The following is a 22,345-nucleotide window of genomic DNA, read 5'->3' on the forward strand; positions in this document are numbered from 1 at the left end:
CAACAGACATTTAACTAAGAAATTTTGCAAGTACATGTCAACTTACACTAACCCTAACCTCAACCTAACAGTCTACTTATAATCTAATGAGAATTACTTAGCATGTAGATGCAATGTAACTTAAATTCAACAAACAGACCATCAAAATAAAGTGTGACCATACTTAATATTTACATATTGATCAGTTACCTGTACCTATTAAATAAATGCTTGTTTTTCTTCATAACACACTAATATTTATTTATTAGATATTACTTGTATTATCATAATTTATTATATAATTTATTATTCATTATAAAATTTTATTATCATAAATTATTATTTATTAAACTTATTTATTAACTACATGTGTACATATTAAATAGATACTAGTACTTGACGACTGTCTTGACATACAACATTAAAACACTTTATTTTGATGGTCTATTTGAGTATTAGTAGACTTTCTGCTTAATATTTACTGCTCCTTCAACAGACATTTAACTGACTATAAGAAACTTTGCAAGTACTTTTAAACTTACACTACCTCTAACCTAAAAGTCTACTTATAATCTAATGAGAATTAGTTGTCATGTAGATGCAATGTAACTTAAATTCAACAAATGGACCATCAAAATAAAGTGTGACCCAATTGAAAAGTAATAAAATAAACAACTTTTTTTTTTCCCTTAAACACATCTAGAAATACATTTAGAAATGCAAACGTGTACATTTTTTATTTGGAACAAATCACGATAGTCACATTAAATACTCACATATCAAATCATAAGATAAAGTAATTTGATTAAGAATTACATAATCTCTCTAAATCCTCATCACATTTATACTGTATCTTGCAGCATTTGTTTTTTTTTTCTGTTGAAACTGAAGAATTGAAATGAAGAAACTGGATTGGTAATAGAAAAAAGAGCTTGGTTTGTTCTGGAAAACCACCCGTGTGTGTTTTTCTCTCGCAACTAAACATTGAAGACCACAGATGAACTTCAGGAGGTTGATTTCCTGGGGGCCATAGCAGACCTCAGGGGAAGCTCTCCCTCAACCCAGCTGTTCGGACTGGCCAACATTCTTTTCCATATCTGAACTTCCTCATCCACAGAGTCCATCCAGTCCACTTTCTTGCCATAGCTCTGCCCTGCAAGTAAACAGAGACACAATGTTTGATGGAAAGGCTTCAAGAAACCTGCCGGCATTGTAGGATTCTAGATGAATACAAAATACATGTGAAGTGAAGGAAGACAGTATGCAATATATGTTAATAGGGCTGGCAATATGACAAAACTGCAAACTTGATCATTTTTTTCCATATTGAACAATAACGCTAAATTTTCGATTCAAGTACTACTTGCAGCTTTAAAAGTTATTATCCCAAAAATGACTGATGCGACAAATATTAGAGGGTTCAATAAATTACAATTTAAAATATCATTTATTAACAAAAACAGATTTACAAATAGTAAAATACTTTTAAAAAGACTAATCTGTTTAAGGTCTGGCATTACGAGGTGAATTAAATGTGCAAAACATTAAAAAAAAAAAAAATATATATATATATATATATATATATATATATAGTACAAATTCCAGCAAGTCCACACAAATTGTAAAATTTTCAGGGTGTTTTTTTGGGTGATACTTCTTTTGGGTGATGGAATAGGTTGGTTGTGTTGCCAGACTTTGACATACAGATCGTTTTAATCCGCTCCTTGTCACACTTCAGATAGCTAAACCACTTCCATATAACAGAATTCGTATTGCCTTTTTTGTGGATAAATTCATCATCTTTGGATAATAACTCAAGGTTAGTTTCACTTTCTTCACTGCTTCCAGTCATTATTTATTTATTTTTGTCGTCTTGTCGAGTTTGTTAGCAAAGTGTGGTAGGAAATGGTCTTTTGACTTCGACGTGCATGCTGATTGATTGTTGTCAAACTTGTTGCATATTGCTGCTGTGTGATTGGCTCTTAGATCAATATCGAGTAAAAATGTCCAGAGCTTATCATCGTTATCGGAATAAAGCTTCAACTCAATAATCTGTATCTTCTAGCTTCTTACTGCTAAAACGCAGTGAGTGTTCGTTAAAAAAAAGGAAAAGATATTAACTTACTACAACATTTATTCAAATGAATTTTTAAATATTTAGAAATGAAACACAAATTTTTCTCTAGAGCAAACGGTAAACATAAATAAAATGACCTTACCTTTCTGTAAACAAGTTGAACTCAAATTAGGGAGGTAGTGTAGCTTATTATAAAAACAAAAAATAATAATTATAAAAACACTAAGCAACCTAATATGACTGAAACAACTCTGAAATTGTACTTTGCTGTTGCTCGCTACTAGATTGAGTGTCACTGGCAATACTTTCAGCTGACTTTTTAGCAAGACACTCATACGTATAGCCGCCTGTGGTGCTTTTTTAGGTGCTGGTTGTTGTATTTCCTCATGTTGTGGCAATAATTCTGCGACAGCTCTTACAAATGACCTGTTTTTGTTCGGTGTCTGTGACTGAAACTAAAATATTCCCATATTACCGATGTTGTGTTTTTCTCTAATATGAATTAATCTATTAATGCTTCTGAAGCGGCAAATGCCATCATCCCTCTCGTCCACACTTTTCTGTTTTTTATTGTGGGCGTTCTGCATAGTTCAGTTCAGCACAATTCTGATTGGGCAGAACGAAAGTGTGCTCACTCAATTGGCTAGTAAGACTGTCACACACAGATGGCAGTCACGCATTAGCTCTGGGCGGGGATTAGTAATACATATATCTTCCATATGGCAGCCTCTTGCGATTTAACTAATCATAACATTTCAAATCGTGATTGCCATTCGATTTCGATTAAATTGCACAGCCCAAGTTAATATTGTAATATTTTTAAGGTGTGAGTTAACAGTATAGAGAAGGTCGCTCCTTTTGCAAAAAACACATCCTGAGAGTCCATAAGCATTCACTACATAATGAAGCCTGTTAGAATAAACTTACAATGAACTTTTAGTTCAAGTTATGACAGCAAAAATATTCCTTTGTGGGTTTTTGATTCTTATAAGTAGTGATGCACCAATCACGATTTCCCATAGCCAAATAAATTGTTTTAATAGAAAATTAGCAGATTTTTTTTTCACAAAAAAATGCTGTTTGTTGTTTGTTCAGACTACTTAATTAAAATGAGCTGAAACAACCCAATTCTTGAGTTTGTTTTTGGACAACTTAATTGTTTTTTGTTTAATATACTTAAATTGGTATCATAATAATAATAATAATAATAATAATAATAATAAGTTGGCAAATAATAAGTTAACTTAATTCCTTCATGTCATCCCAACACTTTTTTTTTTACAATGCAGAAATAAATAAGTATGAGAAAAGATGTTTTTTTGATTAATCACAGGCTGAGTGTGCAGTGATTTCAAATTAGAAGCAACAACAGCACTTTAATCTTGATCCACACAAAGGACATACTTTATCTTGCGGAGTTGGTGATTTAAAATTGGTTGCTTAATTTAATAATATAAAGTAAAAATCTGACTTAGTGAAATTGTGCTACATAAAACATACTGGCACAAAATGAAAAACAGTAGACTGGTGGTTTTAGTGTCATATTTGTTGATGCATTACAGGCCTAATTCTAGGTTTAATTATTGTTATCACAAAAGATTTTTTTCACTAGAAGAAAAGGTTTTGTTACCCGTTCCGAGACTGAGGCGCACACCTCCCAGAAACTGATTGGCGAGTGTGTTGTGATCCCAAACAGTCAATTCACAGCAAGCTTCACTGACTTCTCCAGTTTTGAAGCCATCGTACACCATGGCATGGTTATACACCGGGTCCTGGGTCTTTTTCACAACACGAGTCTTCTGGCGGCTCTTCTTTCTAGTGTCAGGTAGAATGTAGCTAAGGACCAAAAAATGTATTAGTAAATCGACATTGTAAAAAATTCTTGCTGCCTTAAATTTTTTAGTTGAATCAAATTAACTTTTCTAGTCATCTCAACTTACATCAATCAAACAGACATAAAAAATATCAAGTTAAAAAAATTGTAAACCTTAGTTGAAACCTGATTAACTAAAATAAAGTTAAAACAACATAAAATATTTGTAGTCTTGACTTTTTGTTATTACTTTTTTTACAGTGTCTCTTGTTGAGTGTATGTCCAAGTTATGTCTCATTACTATATATCCTCCTGAGACTCCGCCCATTGACTTGTGTCCTCTGTAGTGGACATTGTGTCTTCATGAATTTTCTTTGAATTTTTGAGCTACTCTGTCAAGTCCTGTTGCACTGTTCAGAGGACATCCTATATATATATATATATATATATATATATATATATATATATATATATATATATATATATATATATATATATATATATATATATATACACAGTTGAAGTCAGAATTATTAGCTCCCCTTTGAATTTTTTCTTTTTTAAATATTTCCCAAATTATGTTTAACAGAGCAAGGAAATTTTCACAGTATGTCTGATAATATTTTTTTTCTTCTGGAGAAAGTCTTATTTCCGCTAGAATAAAAGCAGTTTTTAATTTTTTAAAAGCCATTTTAAGGTCAAAATTATTAGCCCCTTTAAGCTATATTTTTATTCAATAGTCTACAGAACAAACCATCGTTACACAATAACTTGCCAAATTACCCTAACCTGCCTAGTTAACCTAATTAACCTAGTTAAGTATTTCATTGCAGACAATAAAACAAACATTATTTAATGTGTTCCTCGTGATTTTTATTGTTTTGAATAAAATTTTTATTGTTTTCAAATAAACATGTTTTGGTTCTTGGAACACATTTAAAAAAAAGTTGGGACAGAAGCAATTTAGGGCTAGTAATCAGGTAAATTGTAGTCCCGACTTGTCTCCAACAGAGAATGTTTTTAGAATTTTGAAGCACAGGACCCTTTTCACATTTCCGGGTTTTTCAGCAGCAGAAGTCCTCATAGTCGAGTAAACTTAGAGCGCAGTAAATAGGACAGTACAACAAAACTATTTTTTACAATCCTGTTTGCTGAAAAATTAAAATAAAAACTCCACAATGATGTTATCATGACTTTCAGAAAAAGGAAAAAAATAGCGTGAGACTGATAACTGTAGCCAGAAGTGAGAACGTCAAACTTACAAACTTATTTGACATAATATAATATTTGACAATAGGCTACAGTGTTTTATTTAAAACTTTAACAGATTGCTATTTTTTTCTAATGATATAAGATATTATAAATTTGTATTTTAAAAATGTGTACTTAATTCATATTTCTTTATTCTAAATCTTTAGGAAATATCTATCTAAAACAGAACAAAATATAAAACAGAACATCGGTAATATGGGAATATTTTGGTTTCAGTCACAGACACCGAACAAAAACAGGTCATTTGTAAGAGCTGTCGCAGAATTGTTGCCACAGCACGAGGAAATACAACAACCAGCACCTAAAAAAGCACCACAGGCGGCTATACGTATGAGTGTCTTGCTAAAAAGTCAGCTGAAAGTATTGCCAGTGACACTCAATCTAGTAGCGAGCAACAGCAAAGTACAATTTCAGAGTTTTTTCAGTCATATTACAACATTAAAAAGTGTTGTTATAATGATGGTCTGACATCTGATCACCTGAAAATAGTGCTTACTAAAATGCAGTATTTAAATTTCACAAATGAGGTGAATAACTGCAAAAAGGTCCACTTTTTGATAAAAAAGAACCATTTCTTTCACCAGGCTGGCCATGGGCCTGATTTGGTCTGAATGCGTGTAAAATTATTACGTTCAGACAATAATTCTGTATTAACGTTCATCCTCCAAACCAAACAAAATAGTCATCGGAGTTATTTCCCTTTCTATTGACCTCAATTTGATCGACGACAAAAAGAAACGAAACACAAACATGACACTTCAAACATGACACAGAGGAAGCGTGAGAGAGAGTTGGAGACGGAACAATGGCTTTAGCCTGCTTTAAAGTCAGGTCCGTAACAGAAGACAACAAACACACCCTCACCATTTAACAAAGGAATCGACTCCCTGAGGCTTCAAGCGACGCAATTCTTTTGCCTCGCGCAGCCAAACATGAATCTCCCCGGTGCTGCTCTTCGACCCACCTGAAATCAAATAGTGCATTTTGAAGCAAATACAGCTAATTTTTTTTATAAACAGTATTTCTAGATATACAAAATCACATGAAATTCACATAAAAGACATTCATTCAAACTGTACCAGTGGATGCTGATGGAACATATTTTAGTGAAACTGACAACAATCCATTAGACTCCTGCGATTCTGCATTGTCCGATGTCTGTGATCAAAAGAAAACATAATATTCTGTTAGATCAGGAAAATGGGATGAACTGAGAGATCACTTTCATATAGAAGAACATACAGACTCTGTTCCTAAACAAAGTCATTTAAAGGGGACTTATCATGCCTCTTTTTACAAGATGTAAAATAAGTCACTGATGTCCCTAAAGTGTGTACTGTATGTGAAGTTTCAGCTCAAAATACCCCACAAATAATGGTTTATAACTCTTTGAAACTGCCTCTTTTAGGCTTTGATCTAAATTGTGCCATTTGTTGACTTTCACTTTAAATTTAAATGAGATTGTTGAAGTAATGTTACTTTAGTAAAAAACTGAAAATGTCTCAGAAAAAGCAGTCTATAGCTCAGAATTTTTTGGCTCAGTCTATGGCTCATAAAAAGGCAGTCTATGGAGACTACGGTGTTCATTTGTGCATCCTAAAACATTTATAATGCCTCTTATGCCTAATTCACATGAGGCACCATCATTTTGAATGACTGACGTTAAGCGTAGCCGAACTGAAATGCTTGCTGAAGAAGTTCGGAAATTTTTCAACTTTTCAAGCACCACCTGAGGCATCAGCCAATCATATCGCTTTATGCAAATAGCCTAGCTCAGACAGTTGCCGATTGCAGTTTAATTTCATTGGCTGATGCTGCTATGATGATCAAGTCAGCCCAAACTTCAGACACACGCTCAGTCAAGCGTTGATGCTCACACCGCGTGTAAACTCTAATGGCGGATGGCTGCTTCTCACTCAGGGCTGTCTATGCAAATGAGGGGGAGATGTCACTAATGGGTGGTACTTTACCCCTCTGATGACATGTACAAAGGGAAAATGTCAATAAAACTGTTTTAATCAAGTGTGATTATAAATATAGAATTATTAAAATTTTACTATTGGAGGCTAGCAATATTCACACACAGTCGCCACGCAACAGTGTTTAAATAATTACACAATGTGCATAATAGGTTCCCTTTAAGTAAGGGATAAAGTACATAGAGTACTATGTATAAAACTGAGGGGCTTTATTCTGTGGTAACAACTGGCTGGATGTACATTATCCTACTTATTACATGGTTATTTGAAACTAAACTTCACAGTTGGACACAAAACATATCTATATGAAAGATTCTAGAATTGCAGGTACATTTTGCTACTCCTGGAAAAAAATCTTGTTCTTTTTGAATATTACGTTTTGTATGAGTATTTTTTAGGGATATTTATAAAATGTTTTGAAAGACTCCCACAGTTTTGACTTTCTTACTCCTGAATCATACAATCAGCTTCAATCATCATTAAATAATTCAATATAATTTTCATTCATTATTAAATTATATTTACTTTTACACACGTCGTGTGGTATCTGGTTTGAGGTTAGCATCTTGAGCTAAATCACAAAATGGTGTAAATGTCCAACTGAAATGGAATATTAAATAGGGCGCAGGCTTTCTTTTATGCATCATTCCCTCATAGCAAACTAACGGTGAGAGAGGAAATTAATATGCAGTTGCTATGGAAGCCCTCAGGTTGACATCAACAGATGGAAGCAAATGGTCAGAATTTAATTGAAGATTACCAAAACAAACATATTTTTTTTCCAGAGTATTAACTTTCAGTGGTACGGATTAATTTATTATTCACTTTAAGAATAACAATGTGAGCTAGCAAAATAAATATTGTAAATTGATTTCACGTGGACTTTGACAATGTTAAACAACAATTAGTAACAATCATATTTGCCCTGACACATTTAAGCATGTTGCATTATTTTACATTGACAATGGATTCAGTTTACTTTAAATTCAGATATTCAGGTTTACTAAGACATACTATATGGCGTTTCTGTGTGGAGTTTGCATGTTCTCCCAGTGTGCACGTCTGTTTTCCCCCGGGTGCTCCGGTTTCCCCCCCAGTCCAAAAAAATGCAGTATAGGTGAATTGAAATAGCTAAATTGGTCGTAGTGTATGTGTGTGAATGAGTGTATGGGTGTAAAACATATGCCGGAGAAGTTGGCGGTTCATTCCGCTGTGGCGACTCCTGATTAATAAAGGGACTAAGCCAAAAAGAAAGTGAATGAATGAATGAATGTATTTAAGCAGTGTACCTTTGGCTGTAGGTTGTACCAGGTGAGGGCTTCATGTCCCCAGTCCCAAGTCCTAAAACTGAGCTCAACCTGACCAAGAAACACATTTCGTCCCCTGGAGTCATTGTGCCACACAGAGAGGTTCAGAGCCTTTTCTGGCAACTCTTCACGCTTCACTTTGTACTGGTTTAAAGAAAGGTTTACAGATAAGTTTAGAGGCTATGCATAATATATATATATATATTAGGCAAGGCAAGTTTATTATATACTGTAGCACATTTCACACACAATGATAATTTTTAATGGTAATAAAAAAGTGCTCTACATAAACAAGAATAAAAGAAACATAAAATTTATATTTCTATTGTTCCTTAATTTTCACAGAGAAACGCACCCTCAGAGATTCCACAAAAACAGGATTCACGGTCCGTTTTTTAATGGAGGTTTTCCTTTTGCTGCGGCGAGACTTGTCTGGGTAGAGATATGTCTTGACATAACTGCGAAGGAAAGTTTGGAATTCATATTTTAATAAAGATAGACCAACAAAAAAACATATTAATGGACGTAAAATGTCTAGTAATGTTTAGTTAACTTGTGGAAAAAGTCAAATATGGGTGAAATAATGTTTCCAATTGCAAAACTTTGATTAGGTTTATATGAAACATACAGTATATATTTGTTTTCTTGGCAAGTACAATTAAGTGTTGGCTGTTTTATATTTAAAAAAAAACAACACTTCATATGCATTTTATTGTTTGTATTGTTTTATCCACTTGACTCTTGTCTTAAATATGCTGGTTTTTTAGAGGTCATTAAGTGAAACAGGATCAAGTCAATCTGAAATCATGTTTTCAAACAAATGATTGGATAGTGTGATAAAACACATCATTCACATCATGCAGAAAAACACTTTTATAGTTATTTATAAGCAGAATAAACGTGAATAACTTTACTGGTAAAGCTCACTATTTAATATAGATTACTGGTTGATAGCCTGCTATTAAATTTAAGTAATAGTTTAATGATTCATATAAATAGCAGCATCATTCATCACACAGATTGTCAGCATCTCCTTAATAATAAATACCTTGTAAACTTGTAGAAATAAAATGCTAAAATTGGTATTTCATACAATGAGGAATAACCAAACTTTTGCTTAATATAAATGTTACACTGAATTACATTTTAAATGGAAAAATCATGCTAAAAATAATGCGAGACATTCTTTTTGCACAGAAAAAATATCTAATGATATAGTATAATAATTCATGGGGGAAAAGCTAATTTAAAGCTGTATTACACTTGTTCTTTTAAATAGTTCTCACTCACGGGTCAGTACGTTGTTTACGAGAATTAGCAATAGCGAGATCCTGACACTGTTCAATCATGATGATGAGCTCTCCAACAGGGCTGTACATCACTGCGAACTCCACAGAACCCTGCACCTCCACAGTCCCAAAATCCCCAGCGTCACTGTACACACTCAGCAAACTCCCAGTGCGCTGACGGGGGACAAAAACAGCAGGCGTAAATCTCTGGAAGACCATCTCTTTTCTTTTTTTGGACTTTTAATGCTTTAGAAAGAAAAATGAATGATGACAGGAAAGGGTGGAAGAGAGCAGGGAATACGGACTGGGAAATGACGCAGTCTGTACTTGAACCTGCGACCTACTTAAACATAAACACATGCACCACACAGAAAAACATGACAATATTCAATGACATTATGCAATTTAGATATTTCATATATCACTATATATTTTTATGTCTAATATGTAGAAACATCTGCAACTCTCCCCTTTCATTGTGGGCTTTGTTTATAAAATGTTGCGCTAAATTTCATAATAAGATCATTTCGCAAAAGTTCATAAGTGTGATGCAAAGAAAACAAATGTGTGCACAAAACCCATGCATACGCCTCTCTTCCAGATATTTACAAAGACATTTATAAATAACTAAATTTAAATAGTGTGCAACTGACTGTTGTCAGATCTCCACCTTGTAAACGCCCCTTAATTAATATCATTACCATATAAAGGAGCTCACGCTAAGATCCGAATTTCTACACTTCAGAATGACGAGCGCAAAACAAAACTTTCCCGAGTCTGAAATTGAGGCCCTGCTAGTGGATGTAGAGCAGGGGTGTCAAACGTACAGTCCGTGGGCCGGATCAGGCCTGCAAATGGGTTTAATGTGGCCCGCGAGAGGATTCTGTAAAGTATAAAAATGAGCTGCAAGTTTTCAATAAAAGAAACTGCTGTTCCAATTGTGTCCACTGGGCGCAACTGCAAACTGCTAATTTTGTTCGATCCAGAAGCCTGAGCTGAAACTCCATTGAAAATACTAGGGTAAAATAAACTGTCATATTTTAAAGACGTGGCAGTGGACCATTTGATTAAATGCAGTGTTGCTTGTCTGGATTGAAACCCACTTCATATCATATATCTATCAGGCAGTGAAGATCACCGATGTTTAAAGAAATCAAACCTTAAACGTGGCAATTTTATAATGGAAAGACAGATCACCGGAAGCGCTGAGGCTGGCTGGCTGAAATTAAACGTCTGTGTGCATATACCCTATTTGAAAACTGTTTACACTGACATAGAAGCAGCACATTACATGCACTATTTAAGCACCACACTCACGCACCTTCATTGTTGATTATTGTTTTGTGTCGTGGACTTCACTTGTGTTTCTTGTTTTGATTTTTGGACTGTTTTCTGATTGTTTGCCGCTTGACCCTAGAATATATTTTTTACAAATATAACTGATGTAAATGACAAAGTTTAAAGCTCTATTAATTTTCACAGAAGCTGCAGATATTTATTTTTAATTTTAGATTTATTCAGATTTTATTTATTTATTGTGGATTTTACGCATTAGTAAATCAACACGTTGCAAATTCTCTAGAAACAAACCGTGTAGCCTACAACATGTGATTAATTTAATATCCTTATGTTGAGAATGCTTAGTTTAATTACTTTAATCTTGCAAAAACTCACTTTAAAGAGTGGGGACAGTGCTGGACGAAATTTGGGGAAGACTTAGCATTAGACTAACTTAGACTTTTATTTATTAGACATAGACTAAACATTTTGACATATTTTGCAGTTGCCCAGCCATTCAGTCATACTGGCAGGATGTAATGCAAGTAATATGAATTTTTTTGGTGATGAAATCTTTTGCAACAATTTACCTGGGAAATATTGCAGCCAACTTAATGGTAAAAGACAAGTATTTATTAAAACTCGAAAGTGGCTACAACTCGAACCCCCTACAAAATCTTAATGGCTGGATATCGTATGTATCTAACGTTCAAAATGTGGAGAGGATGACTTTTTCTTTAAAACTACAAATGGACAAATACCTGCAATATTGGTAGAAATAGATTGTACTTTACAGTGTAAACTTATCTTTATATGTATTTGTTAATGTGACCTGTAAGGAAATATGTGATCAGTCAACTGTTCATTTAAGTTCCGTTATTGTATTGTATTGTTCATTTAAGTGTTATTGTATTTTTATTATTATTATTATTTGTATTTTTTTTTCTCTTTTCCCTTTTCTTCCTTAAAAGAGAAATAAAAATAAAGTATATAAAAAAGGATGCCATATTTCAGTGCCATACACTTGATTTTATTAGATCGAATTTCATTTCATTTGATTAAAATAGCTGCTGTACTACAACATTACCTTAAAACATTTGTGTAGTCGGTGTAATAGCCTAGTGGTTATTGTATAGTGGTTATACTATACAGTATAGCACATCAGGGCGTCCTGAGTTCGAATGCCGGCTCGAGGACATTTCCCTACCCTACCTCCCTCTCTCTCTCTCCAACTTTGCTTCCTGTCTCAATACTGTCCTATCTAATAAAGGCATAAAGGCCAAAAACAAATCTTTAAAAAAATAATAATAATGCGTGTAGATATGCTTGACACGTCGATAAGTACTTTTACACGTTAAAGATTGTTTTTAGGCGACGCAGTGGCGCAGTAGGTAGTGCTGTCGCCTCACAGCAAGAAGGTTGCTGGTTCGAGCCTCGGCTGGGTCAGTTGGCGTTTCTGTGTGGAGTTTGCATGTTCTCCCTGCGTTTGTGTGGGTTTCCTTCGGGTGCTCCGGTTTCCCCCACAGTCCAAAGACATGCGGGTTCATTCCGTTGTGGCGACCCCGGATTAATAAAGGAACTAAGCCAAAAAGAAAATGAATAAATGAATGACATTGTTTTTATAAATATGAACATTGCTGTGTATTTAAGCATACACACACTCTAAGCTCAAATCTGAGCGTGTACACACTTTACAAAATGAGGCCATGTTACTCTATGGCACTTACCATAAAGTCAACTTTGCTTAAATATTTTTCGTGAGTTTAGGCCAGAACTACTCACAATAAACTGTTTACCTGGTAACTGTCAAATTTGGCCAAGCAATGGCAAACTGCCCTTTAAACACTGTTAAATATAGAAAGCAGAAATGCAAAAGGTCCAGCTTACATCAGTAAGAGACAGAGCGCTAGCTGAAAAGCCTTTTCTGCTAGACAGATCTGACCCATAGCTGGACAGTGATGTATCATCATCATCTGAATTGACTCCTTCATCCTGCAACATAAACAAAAGAGCCAAAGCCAAACATAACTTTTGAACATAACCATCAACTTTCTCTGATCAACATTTCACACTGCAGCGGCTTATAAAAAGAATGATGAAATGATATTTCAAGTGCTGCAACAGCATGAATTACACTTGTAAAACAAACAGCAGCTCACCTCCCAAGCATCGGCAGTGTATGAGGGATTTTTCGCAGTAGAACTCTCAAGTAAAGCCTCCAGAACTAATGCCCCACGTTTATTTCCTAAAGAAATCAAAAGAATGGAGCTCAACTCAGATATAGATTCATTAGAGAGAAATCGAACAGGTTAAACCTGAGCTTAAGTGAACATTCACACAATACAGGGTGTGTAGTTCTCAAATATCAGCCCTTAAGGACATTTCAGAAATCAGACATAACATTTTACACAAACATATTAATATGCTGAATAAAGGCACACTCACACCAAGAACGAGAACTATAACAGGCCTAGGGGTGGTTAGTTCACTTCAAAATGAATGTTCGGTCACCATTTACTCTATACCAGGGGTGTCCAAACTCGGTCCTGGAGGGCCGCTATCCTGCAGAGTTTAGCTTCAACTTGGTTCACCACACCTGCCTGGAACTTTCTAGTATACCTAGAAAGAGCTTGATTGGGTGGTTTAGGTGTATTTAACTGCAATTGGAACTAAAATATGTAGGACATCGGCCCTCCAGGACCAAGTTTGGGCACCCCTGCTTCTCATAATGGCTCTTGAAACTCTTAAGTCATCTGTTCACCTTAAGACCACAAATGAATGTTTTAATAAAATCTGAGAGATTTCAAGAGGTTGAATTCAAGTCTTCAGATGCACAAAACCAGTTGAACAAACTCTGGGTTGCAGAGTAAGTTTAAGGTTGACAAATCCAACCTGGTTAAAATCCGGTTAAATGGTTTTACTTGATATATTGCTTGATATAAACTTTCTGTTAACTCAGAGTTTAACCCAGAGATTGTGATTAACTCTGGATCGCATGCACCTGAAATTGTGACGTGCAGCACACAGCCAATCACACGACACATGAGAGACACATCAGTTGACACATCAGTTTGATTAATTTCTCAGTGCAGTGCAATTCACTTCTCTACTGAAGATTGAACACGTTTACAAAGCAAAATTAAACACTCCTGACTCAGCAAAGATGCGAGAACGTAAAGAAAATATGACTATATCAATGAAAATCAATCAACTGTTTTTAATAATGTAGATTCACAAATAGTCATTTTAAAAGCTTTACATATGTCAATATTAAAATATTTTTTTTATTTAAAGCCATAATTAATATTAAAGACAATTCAATAACATTAAGTACAAATAATTCTAATTCATATAATTATTAGAAACAAAAGACAGAACAAAACCTTCTCTGGGGCAAGTTGACCATGTAGCGCAAGTTACAATGGTGACAAAATCAACCCACCTTCTTGACCCCAAGAACTCAGAGTTTGCTCAAACTAAATCTGAACTTACCGAAAGCGGCTTTTTGCAACAGGCCTCTGAGGAGACACAACATACTTGACACAACACAACAAAACAAACCTCACTGTTTCTTGCTAAAACCTAAAAGGTACTGTATAGTAGGGGTGTAACGGATCACGGTTGATCCATGTTTCGTATGGATTAATACTTTTTTACTGGTAGATTAATCCTAAATTTGTAACCATCACAGAGAGATCGCCTCTCTCATCATTCAAATCACATGTATGAAAGCATTTAGGCTTTTCTGTAAAATATAATGATGACTGAAGAAGTTGTGGTGGGTTATTTGGGATGTGGCGGGTTTCATTAAAGGTGTTTTCTGTCACTACTTGTTTAGCCTGCATTAATAGTACAATCAGCCATCAAAAATATGCCACTGAATAATTCTTCAAATATGATCCATTTAGCAATGAAACATGAAGTGAATAACTGAATCATTTATTGAAAATGAGAATAAAAATAAATATGTGTTGTACAAATTATAATGTTAGATTTTTTTACATTTAGTGTTATCAGCAACAGCAGTAGGAACAGTGAATTTTTCACATGATTTATTTTTATTCAGCTGATTATTTCTATTTTTTTTTTTTAATAAAGTTACAGGTTCTAAGTTCTGTTTGTTAAAACATAAAGTTTCTTGCAGTACTGTTTCTGTAATAAATGGAAAGGAAATTACATTTGTCCCCTCCTCTTTTTGGCTGATTCAAAAAATGGTCCGATCCGTAACTAAAAAAAACCATTATGTGATCCGTACCATGAGATTTGTGATCCGTTACACCAATACTATATAGTTCACCCAACCCTGGACTCAAGTTGTTCTAAACCTTTATTAGCTTGGAACAGGACGAATCAGCGATGACAGAATTTTCATTTTTTGGTATGTGAGCTACTCCTTTAATTAAATCAGTTCATCATATGAAGCACTTAAATCTCTTTATATTTAACCGATCAGTAGATTTATATTTTTATAATGATCTAAAGTGTGAACAGACTATCAATGCAGGGACAGAAATCTCTTAGCTTTCATGAAAAATATCTTAATTTGTGTCCCAAAGATGAACAACTTTCTTATGACTTTAGATTAGAACAACATGAATTAATGATGACAGAATATTAATTCTGGAGTGAACTAAACCTTAACCACATAACGGTCATCATTTTCAGTACACACTTATTCATTCATTCATTTATTCATACATTTTCCTTCAACTTAGTTCTTTATTAGTCAGAGGTCGCCACAGTGGAATGAACTGCCAACTTATCCAGCATATGTTTTACGCTGCGAATGCCCTTCCAGCCACAATCCGTTTCTGGGAAACACCTATACACTCTCACATTCACACACATACACTTATACGCTACGGCCAATGTAGTTAATCCAATCCACCTATAGCGCATGTCTTTGGACTATGGGGGAAACTGGAGCACCTGGAGGAAACCCACACGAACACGGGGAGAACATGCAAACTCCACACAGAAATGCCAACTGACCCAGCTGGGACTCGAACCAGCAATCTTCTTGCTGTGAGGCGACAGTGCTAACCACTGAGCCACCATGCTGCACAGTTCACAATTACTAAAAAATATTTTCAGGGGTGAACTCAAAAAGTGAGGTGACAGATAATTGGTTAAGTCTGTAGTATAGCTCTCATAACCACTTACCTTTCATTTCTGCTGGATCTGGAGATTCAGATGGCACAATGACTATACTGGGAACCATATCATCTGTGCCCCCCAGGTTTGACTCCTGATTGGTGTTGTTCTGCAGGACAGGTGGTCTTGTTTTTTCAGCTCTTGCAAGAACATTTAGTAGAATATCTGACTTTGTTTTCTGCTCGGTTTCAGCACTGTCCACATCAACTTTAATTTCTGAAGAATCTTGACCAAAACCAGCAACATCGTCACTAGGATGTGCTGATTTAATTGGTTCAGGGACAGATTTTTCCATAAGCTTAGCTTCTCCAATGTGCACTAATTTTCCATCATCTGTCATTGAAAAAATGTCTTGGCTTATTTCTGATAATGTCCGATTATTAGATGACTTCAATTTTTCATTATCTGCATGGGAATCAAGATCTTTTTGTACAGTTTTGTCACTTAATTTCACACCAGCTGTCAAATAATGCAGCTCATTTTCATTCTTCTTTCCAATCTGGACCTGGACGTCATCACCAAAATCACTGGAAGCATCTTTTCCCTGTGGAAATTCATGAGAATCCATTTCAATCCCCCATTTTAATGACTGACTCTGGGACTCTTCTTCAGCAAAGAAATGCTTATTGATTTCATCCTCACCAGTCAAATGCTTAACTGCTTGATCCATATCGGTCTCAACAAGAAAACCAATGCTTACATTTTTCCCTTCACCTCCCTTCCTGTCTGAACTTGCCTCATCATTAACAATATCTCTGGAGGCCAAACTTCCCTTATCACGCACATTAGCAGAGTCTAAAGGACCTGCTTTATCACTCTCAGACTCTCTGAACGTCAATTCAGATAAACACTGCTGATCTGTGCTTGTGCTATTTTGGAAGACATTGGTAAATTTGTTAACTTCCTTTGAATCATCGTGAGCGGAGTGTGTAGTTAATTCTGCCCCATGACTAGTGAAGACTAAGGAAGTCTGTGGTTGACAGTGAAACTCTTTTGTTGGCGAAACTCTTTTTAGTAAAACATTTTTAGGCTCAGTGTGAGATGTTTCTGGACTTGATGTATCCTGAATGTTCTCAATGTGTGGTTTTACCTCTTTTAGTTTAGTTCCAGAGCTTTTGTTTTCATCATGTACAGGCTTTACAGTGTCTGGTTCCAGGGAGATCTTCACCCAGTTCTCTTCAAATGATTGGTCTCTCTGTAGTGCCGGAGGGAGGGAAACTTTTCGCCGTGGCTCTGGATTTTTTGTGATGCTTCTTTCTGGTTTAGTGTCTTGAACTGGACTTGAGAAGGGGAAAACAGTTGTTGTCTGGCCACCAGAGAGCTCTTTAGGTTGTGTTTTTGTTGACTTGCGTCCTGGGTCTGTGCCATTGAGGAAAGGGTTGGCATCAATTTCTGCTCGTAGTTTTTCTTTTTTGTTAGACACACTTGGAGTAGAGAGAGTCTCTGTAAATACAGATTATTTGTACTGAAAAGTATGACAAAAAGTTCAAAAGTGCTCAAAAGTGACAGTAGAGAATATGAAATTCTTTTAAAATATTTCGAAAAAATTATGCTGTATTAAACAGTTTACGCATCAAATAATTTTTAAAGAGCATCACTGTTCCCACATAAAATATTTGTCTATCTGTTTCTGTAGTGTGATGGGATGCTGACAATGGAGGTGCTGATCCAAATGCAGGTTTAATCAACAACAATGGTCAGGCAAGAAATGGTCAACAGGGTCGAACAGGAACATGCAGGCAAATTCAGAAGAGTGGTCAAATAACAGGTAAGTGGTCGATTCGGGCGGCAAACAGCGTAAAACAAACAAAAAGCAAGGGTCAAACACGGAAAGGCAAGGCAAAGGAAATGTGTCGCAATGTCCCAAACAGTTAAACAAGACTCAGCATGGGGTGTGTGTGTGTGCACGCACTGTATTTAAAGTCTATGTAATTAGTCCATAAAGATCTTTCGGCTGTGTTTGTGCGTGTATAATCAGTGGAACCCGAAACAGGTGCATGTGAGCGGTGCATGACTGGATATGTAGTTCTTTAGTGTGGAGTGTGTGTAGTTCTCCAATGATTTGCATGTATACCAGTGATCTGCAAGGATTGGATCACTGGTGATTGTGACAGTTTTCAATATTGATAGTAATTTGAAATGTTTTTAAAACATCAAATCACTATATTTAAATAATATCTGAAAGATTATGTGACAATTATGTGACACAAAATACATTTCTAATATTCATTCATTCATTCATTCATTTTCCTTTGGCTTAGTCCCTTATTTATCAGGGGTTGCCACAGTGAAATGAATGGCCAACTATTCCAGCATATGTTTTATGCAGCGAATGCCCTTTCAGCCACAACCCAGTACTGGGAAACACCCATACACACACACACTCTCATACACTACGGCCAATATAGTTCATCCAATTCACTTATAGCGCATGTCTTTGGAAACTGTAGCACCCGGAGGAAATCCATGTGAACATGAGGAGAACATGCAAACTCCACACAGAAATGCCAGCTGGGACTCGAACCAGCGACCTTTTTGTTGTGAGGCGACAGTGCTACCGTGCCAGCCATTTCTAATATTATTATTAATATATTATTCTAATAATATTAAAATACATATCAGGTATTGTAATAATAATTCTGTTTTACTGTTTGTGCAGCCTTGGTGAACATAAGAACCATTTACAAATTAAAAATGTAAAATTCCCTTCAAATGACAATTATACAATGCCTAATTTACTCCATTAATATTGCATTAAAATATTATAAAATATGTTATTCATACTCACCAACATCATCAACAAAGTCTTCATGAGCGTATTGATGATAAGTCTATAAATCAAAAAAATAAAACAACACTAAATTCAGATTCAGTTCTGATATAATGTATATTTACAGAAAAACAAACTATAATAGACATGACAAACCTCTTTACTCAGGGCTGGATGAATTAATCTAGGGTCAGCTGATGGACTACAGCAGACAGAAAAACATAATATTACTAATTTTATTACAGTTTTTAGACCATAATATAATATAATATAATATAATATAATATAATATAATATAATATAATATAATATAATAAAATATAATATGTCCTGGTTGAATCTATATATTGAAAATGTATGAAGTTTTGTAAAATAAAGGCCATTACTTTGGACGAGTGCTGTGCTCATCCTTTTCATGCTCTTTGTTCTCGTCCACTTTATCATTCAGGAAAGGGTTGGGTTTATGAACTGAGTTAAAAAAAAAACAGAAACAAGGAGAAACAAATATAATCAGTTCTGACACACAATAAGCACATGATTTAAAGCCCAAATTTAAAAGTAGACATGTGCCAATATTCAATAAAACAATATATTGTGATAATGAACACATGATATCGTTTTTGTTTGCACTTCAAACATTTAGAATATTCAGACTGTTGTATTTACAATTCAAGCACTAAATGCTATCTGTTGCTATCTAAATGCTATTTATTTTCAAACAGACATTTTCACATGGTAATCTGGCTGAAAACATTCCTCAGATATTCACTTTGGTAGTCAACAGATACTATATGGTTACCAAAATATCTTTTGTGTTAAACAAAAAAGAAACTCAAACAGATTTGAACTTGAATGCATAGAAATAATGCCAGAATTTAAAATTTTGGCTGAACTATTCGTTAATGAAACCATTGAAGTAGTGAAGTACAATAGAGGGCAACACTGGCCACAGTATGTTGACTCGCATGACTCAGTCTGAGTGTAAAATGTATGAAATGAGGAGACAGGTGTGGTGTGTGTACTCAAAGGTAATATTCTTCTTAACAGCGTTGCTTCAATAAGGAAGGCATGAAGTCCAACACACCTGCTGTTTTCTTCCATCTCATAGAGGTCCTCACCACCGCTGTGACATCTGTCTGCTGGCCGTATCGCTTGATCCTGAGCTCCTCAAACCACTCGCCTGTCAAATTCTTCAGCTGCTGAAGGTCAGGAACAGACTGCCTCAGTTTCCTGGTGTGACAGAAAAACACAAAGAGAGTTCTTGTTTAACAGAGCAGACAAATTAATCTTTAAATTTACTCACCTTGAAATGGTTTCAAGCATAAAAAAGCCTTTAAAGGATGTTGAAAACCTACAGCCATTGGGATCCATAGTAGGAAAAAAAATACTATCAAAGCAAAATCAGTGGCTACCAGTTTGGAACATTCTTCAAATTATCCTCTTTTGCATTCAACAGAAAGAAATTCAAAAAACGTTTGGAAGTGGAGGATGAATTAAATTAAATTATTTGTGGGTGAATGATCAATTTAAGATCAGAATATCTGAAGATGCTAGCGTATTCTAGAAAAGCTATATACACTCACCGGCCACTTTATTAGGTACACCTGTCCAACTGCTCGTTAATGCAAATTTTTAAGCAGCCAATCACATGGCAGCAGCTTAATGCATTTAGACTTATAGACATGATCAAGACGATCTGCTGCAGTTCAAACCGAGCATCAGAATGAGGAGGAAAGGTGATTTAAGTGGTTTTGAGCATAGCATGGTTGTTGGTGCCAGACAGGCTAGTCTGAGTATTTCAGAACTGCTGATTTACTGGGGTTAACGCATACCATCTCTAGGGTTTACAGAGAATGGTCCGAAAAAGAGAAACTATCCAGTGAGCGGCGGTTTTGTGGGCGCAAATGCCTTGCTGATGTCAGAGGAGAATGGCCAGACTGGTTCGAGCTGATAGAAAGGCAACATTAGCTCAAATAACCACTAGTTACAACCGAGGTATGCTGAAGAGCATCTCTGAACATACAACACGTCAAACCTTGAGGCGGATGGGCTACAGCAGCAGAAGACCACACCAGGTGCCACTCCTGTCAGCTAAGAACAAAAAACTAAGGCTACAATTCGCACAGGCTCACCAAAATTGGACAATGGAAGATTGGAAAAACTGCTAAGGTGTACCTAATAAAGTGGCCTGTGAGTGTGTATACGTGTGTGTGTGTGTGTGTGTGTATGTATATGTATGTATATATATATATATGTATATGTATGTATGTATATATATATATATATATATATATATATATATATATATATATATATATATATATATATATATATATATATATATACACACACAGATACATACATACGAAGAGTCCAGATGCAAAAACCTCTAAATGCTGTTGGAAATTCACCTAAAATGAGCATTTTTAATCAGCCTCCTATGTTCAGTTATTTTACTTGAAAGCCAATGAAAAGAACTAATTTTTCACAATAAAAGTAAAAACACTGAGCCTAAACACAGGAGTCGGAGGAAAATGCTAATTTTAGAAGAAAATATCAAATGGCTTTTAGAGGTTTTTGCATCTAAACTCTTCATACATACATATATATATATATATACATATATATATACACACACACACACAAAATTAAAATGTAAATTATATAAGTATTATTAATGTTAAGTAGGCCTATTATTAATATTAAACAAAATTAAATAAAAACATTACATCTTATAATTAAATATTTTTTAAAATATAAATGTTATTTTTTTATGTAATTCAAAAATAATATATTACATACATAATGACATAAATAAATAAACAAATAATGATATTAATAAATAACAGACTGTAACTTTATACTTTTATATGAAGAAAAATACAGCATCATTTATGACCATGCGTACTACTTTATCCTCGCGAAATATCGTGTAGTACAATCATTTCCTACCTGACTCGTCCGCTCTCTAGTCGTTTTAAGTCTTCATCTCTCAGCAGCACCTGACGGATGGCCGCTTCTTCCTCGGCAGACAGAAAACTCAAGTCGAGCAGTCCCAGGGTACTTTTGGATGGTTTCATTCTGCTCAATAAAAACAAACGAGCACGTTTCCCCAAGGTAAGCTGCAAACCACCGCGCTTTCCTCAAATCGGAAATCTCAACAATCCAGTTTGAGTCGTCGTGAATCTGTGTTAGCGCAGGTAAACTCGACTTTCCCTGTCTCCCTGGGGTGAACAACTGTTTTCGACTGCTGGAGCGAGAGAGCTTCAGCACTTTTAACGCGGTGTCAGTCATTCACTTTCACACGGTGCGCGGTGACGTCATATACCAACATTCAGTTTGAGGAGGAGAGTTACTGTTTACCTACCTGTGTCCTTCAGAAGTGACCTAGATACCTAAACCACCCACATAAAATACCGTAGTAATT

The 22,345-nt window shown here is 35.2% G+C and overlaps 1 protein-coding gene across 1 annotated transcript; it reads right to left on the reverse strand.

Moving 5' to 3' along the window:
• Nucleotides 1-685: 685 nt before the first annotated feature.
• si:ch211-266g18.6 (synaptotagmin-like protein 2) lies at nucleotides 686-22,216 on the reverse strand. The gene is made up of 16 exons (XM_056477210.1): nucleotides 21,871-22,216; nucleotides 20,003-20,148; nucleotides 19,305-19,386; nucleotides 19,075-19,120; nucleotides 18,937-18,979; nucleotides 17,239-17,591; nucleotides 16,158-16,692; nucleotides 13,154-13,239; nucleotides 12,882-12,986; nucleotides 9,718-9,890; nucleotides 8,783-8,885; nucleotides 8,410-8,571; nucleotides 6,221-6,299; nucleotides 6,006-6,105; nucleotides 3,687-3,892; nucleotides 686-1,132 (listed from the first exon to the last, which is right to left on the reverse strand). Exons 1-16 carry the CDS (start codon nucleotides 21,996-21,998, stop codon nucleotides 984-986), a joined length of 2,496 nt encoding a protein of 831 aa, XP_056333185.1. The 5' UTR covers nucleotides 21,999-22,216; the 3' UTR covers nucleotides 686-983.
• Between the last annotated feature and the right edge of the window lie 129 nt (nucleotides 22,217-22,345).

This window comes from Danio aesculapii, chromosome 17, assembly GCF_903798145.1.
Source record: "Danio aesculapii chromosome 17, fDanAes4.1, whole genome shotgun sequence".
Taxonomy (NCBI): Eukaryota; Metazoa; Chordata; class Actinopteri; order Cypriniformes; family Danionidae; genus Danio; species Danio aesculapii.

What these genes read in the sequence shown, in the direction of transcription:
- si:ch211-266g18.6 (XM_056477210.1), bottom strand. Translation starts at nt 21,998, where the DNA reads ATGAAACCATCCAAAAGTACCCTGGGACTGCTCGACTTGAGTTTTCTG. An exon ending in TTTTTGTGGAATCTCTGAGG is followed by an intron (nt 8,572 to 8,782) that starts GTGCGTTTCTCT and finishes TCTTTAAACCAG; the next exon opens with TACAAAGTGAAGCGTGAAGA. An exon ending in GCGCCTCAGTCTCGGAACGG is followed by an intron (nt 1,133 to 3,686) that starts GTAACAAAACCT and finishes GTTTACTTGCAG; the next exon opens with GGCAGAGCTATGGCAAGAAA.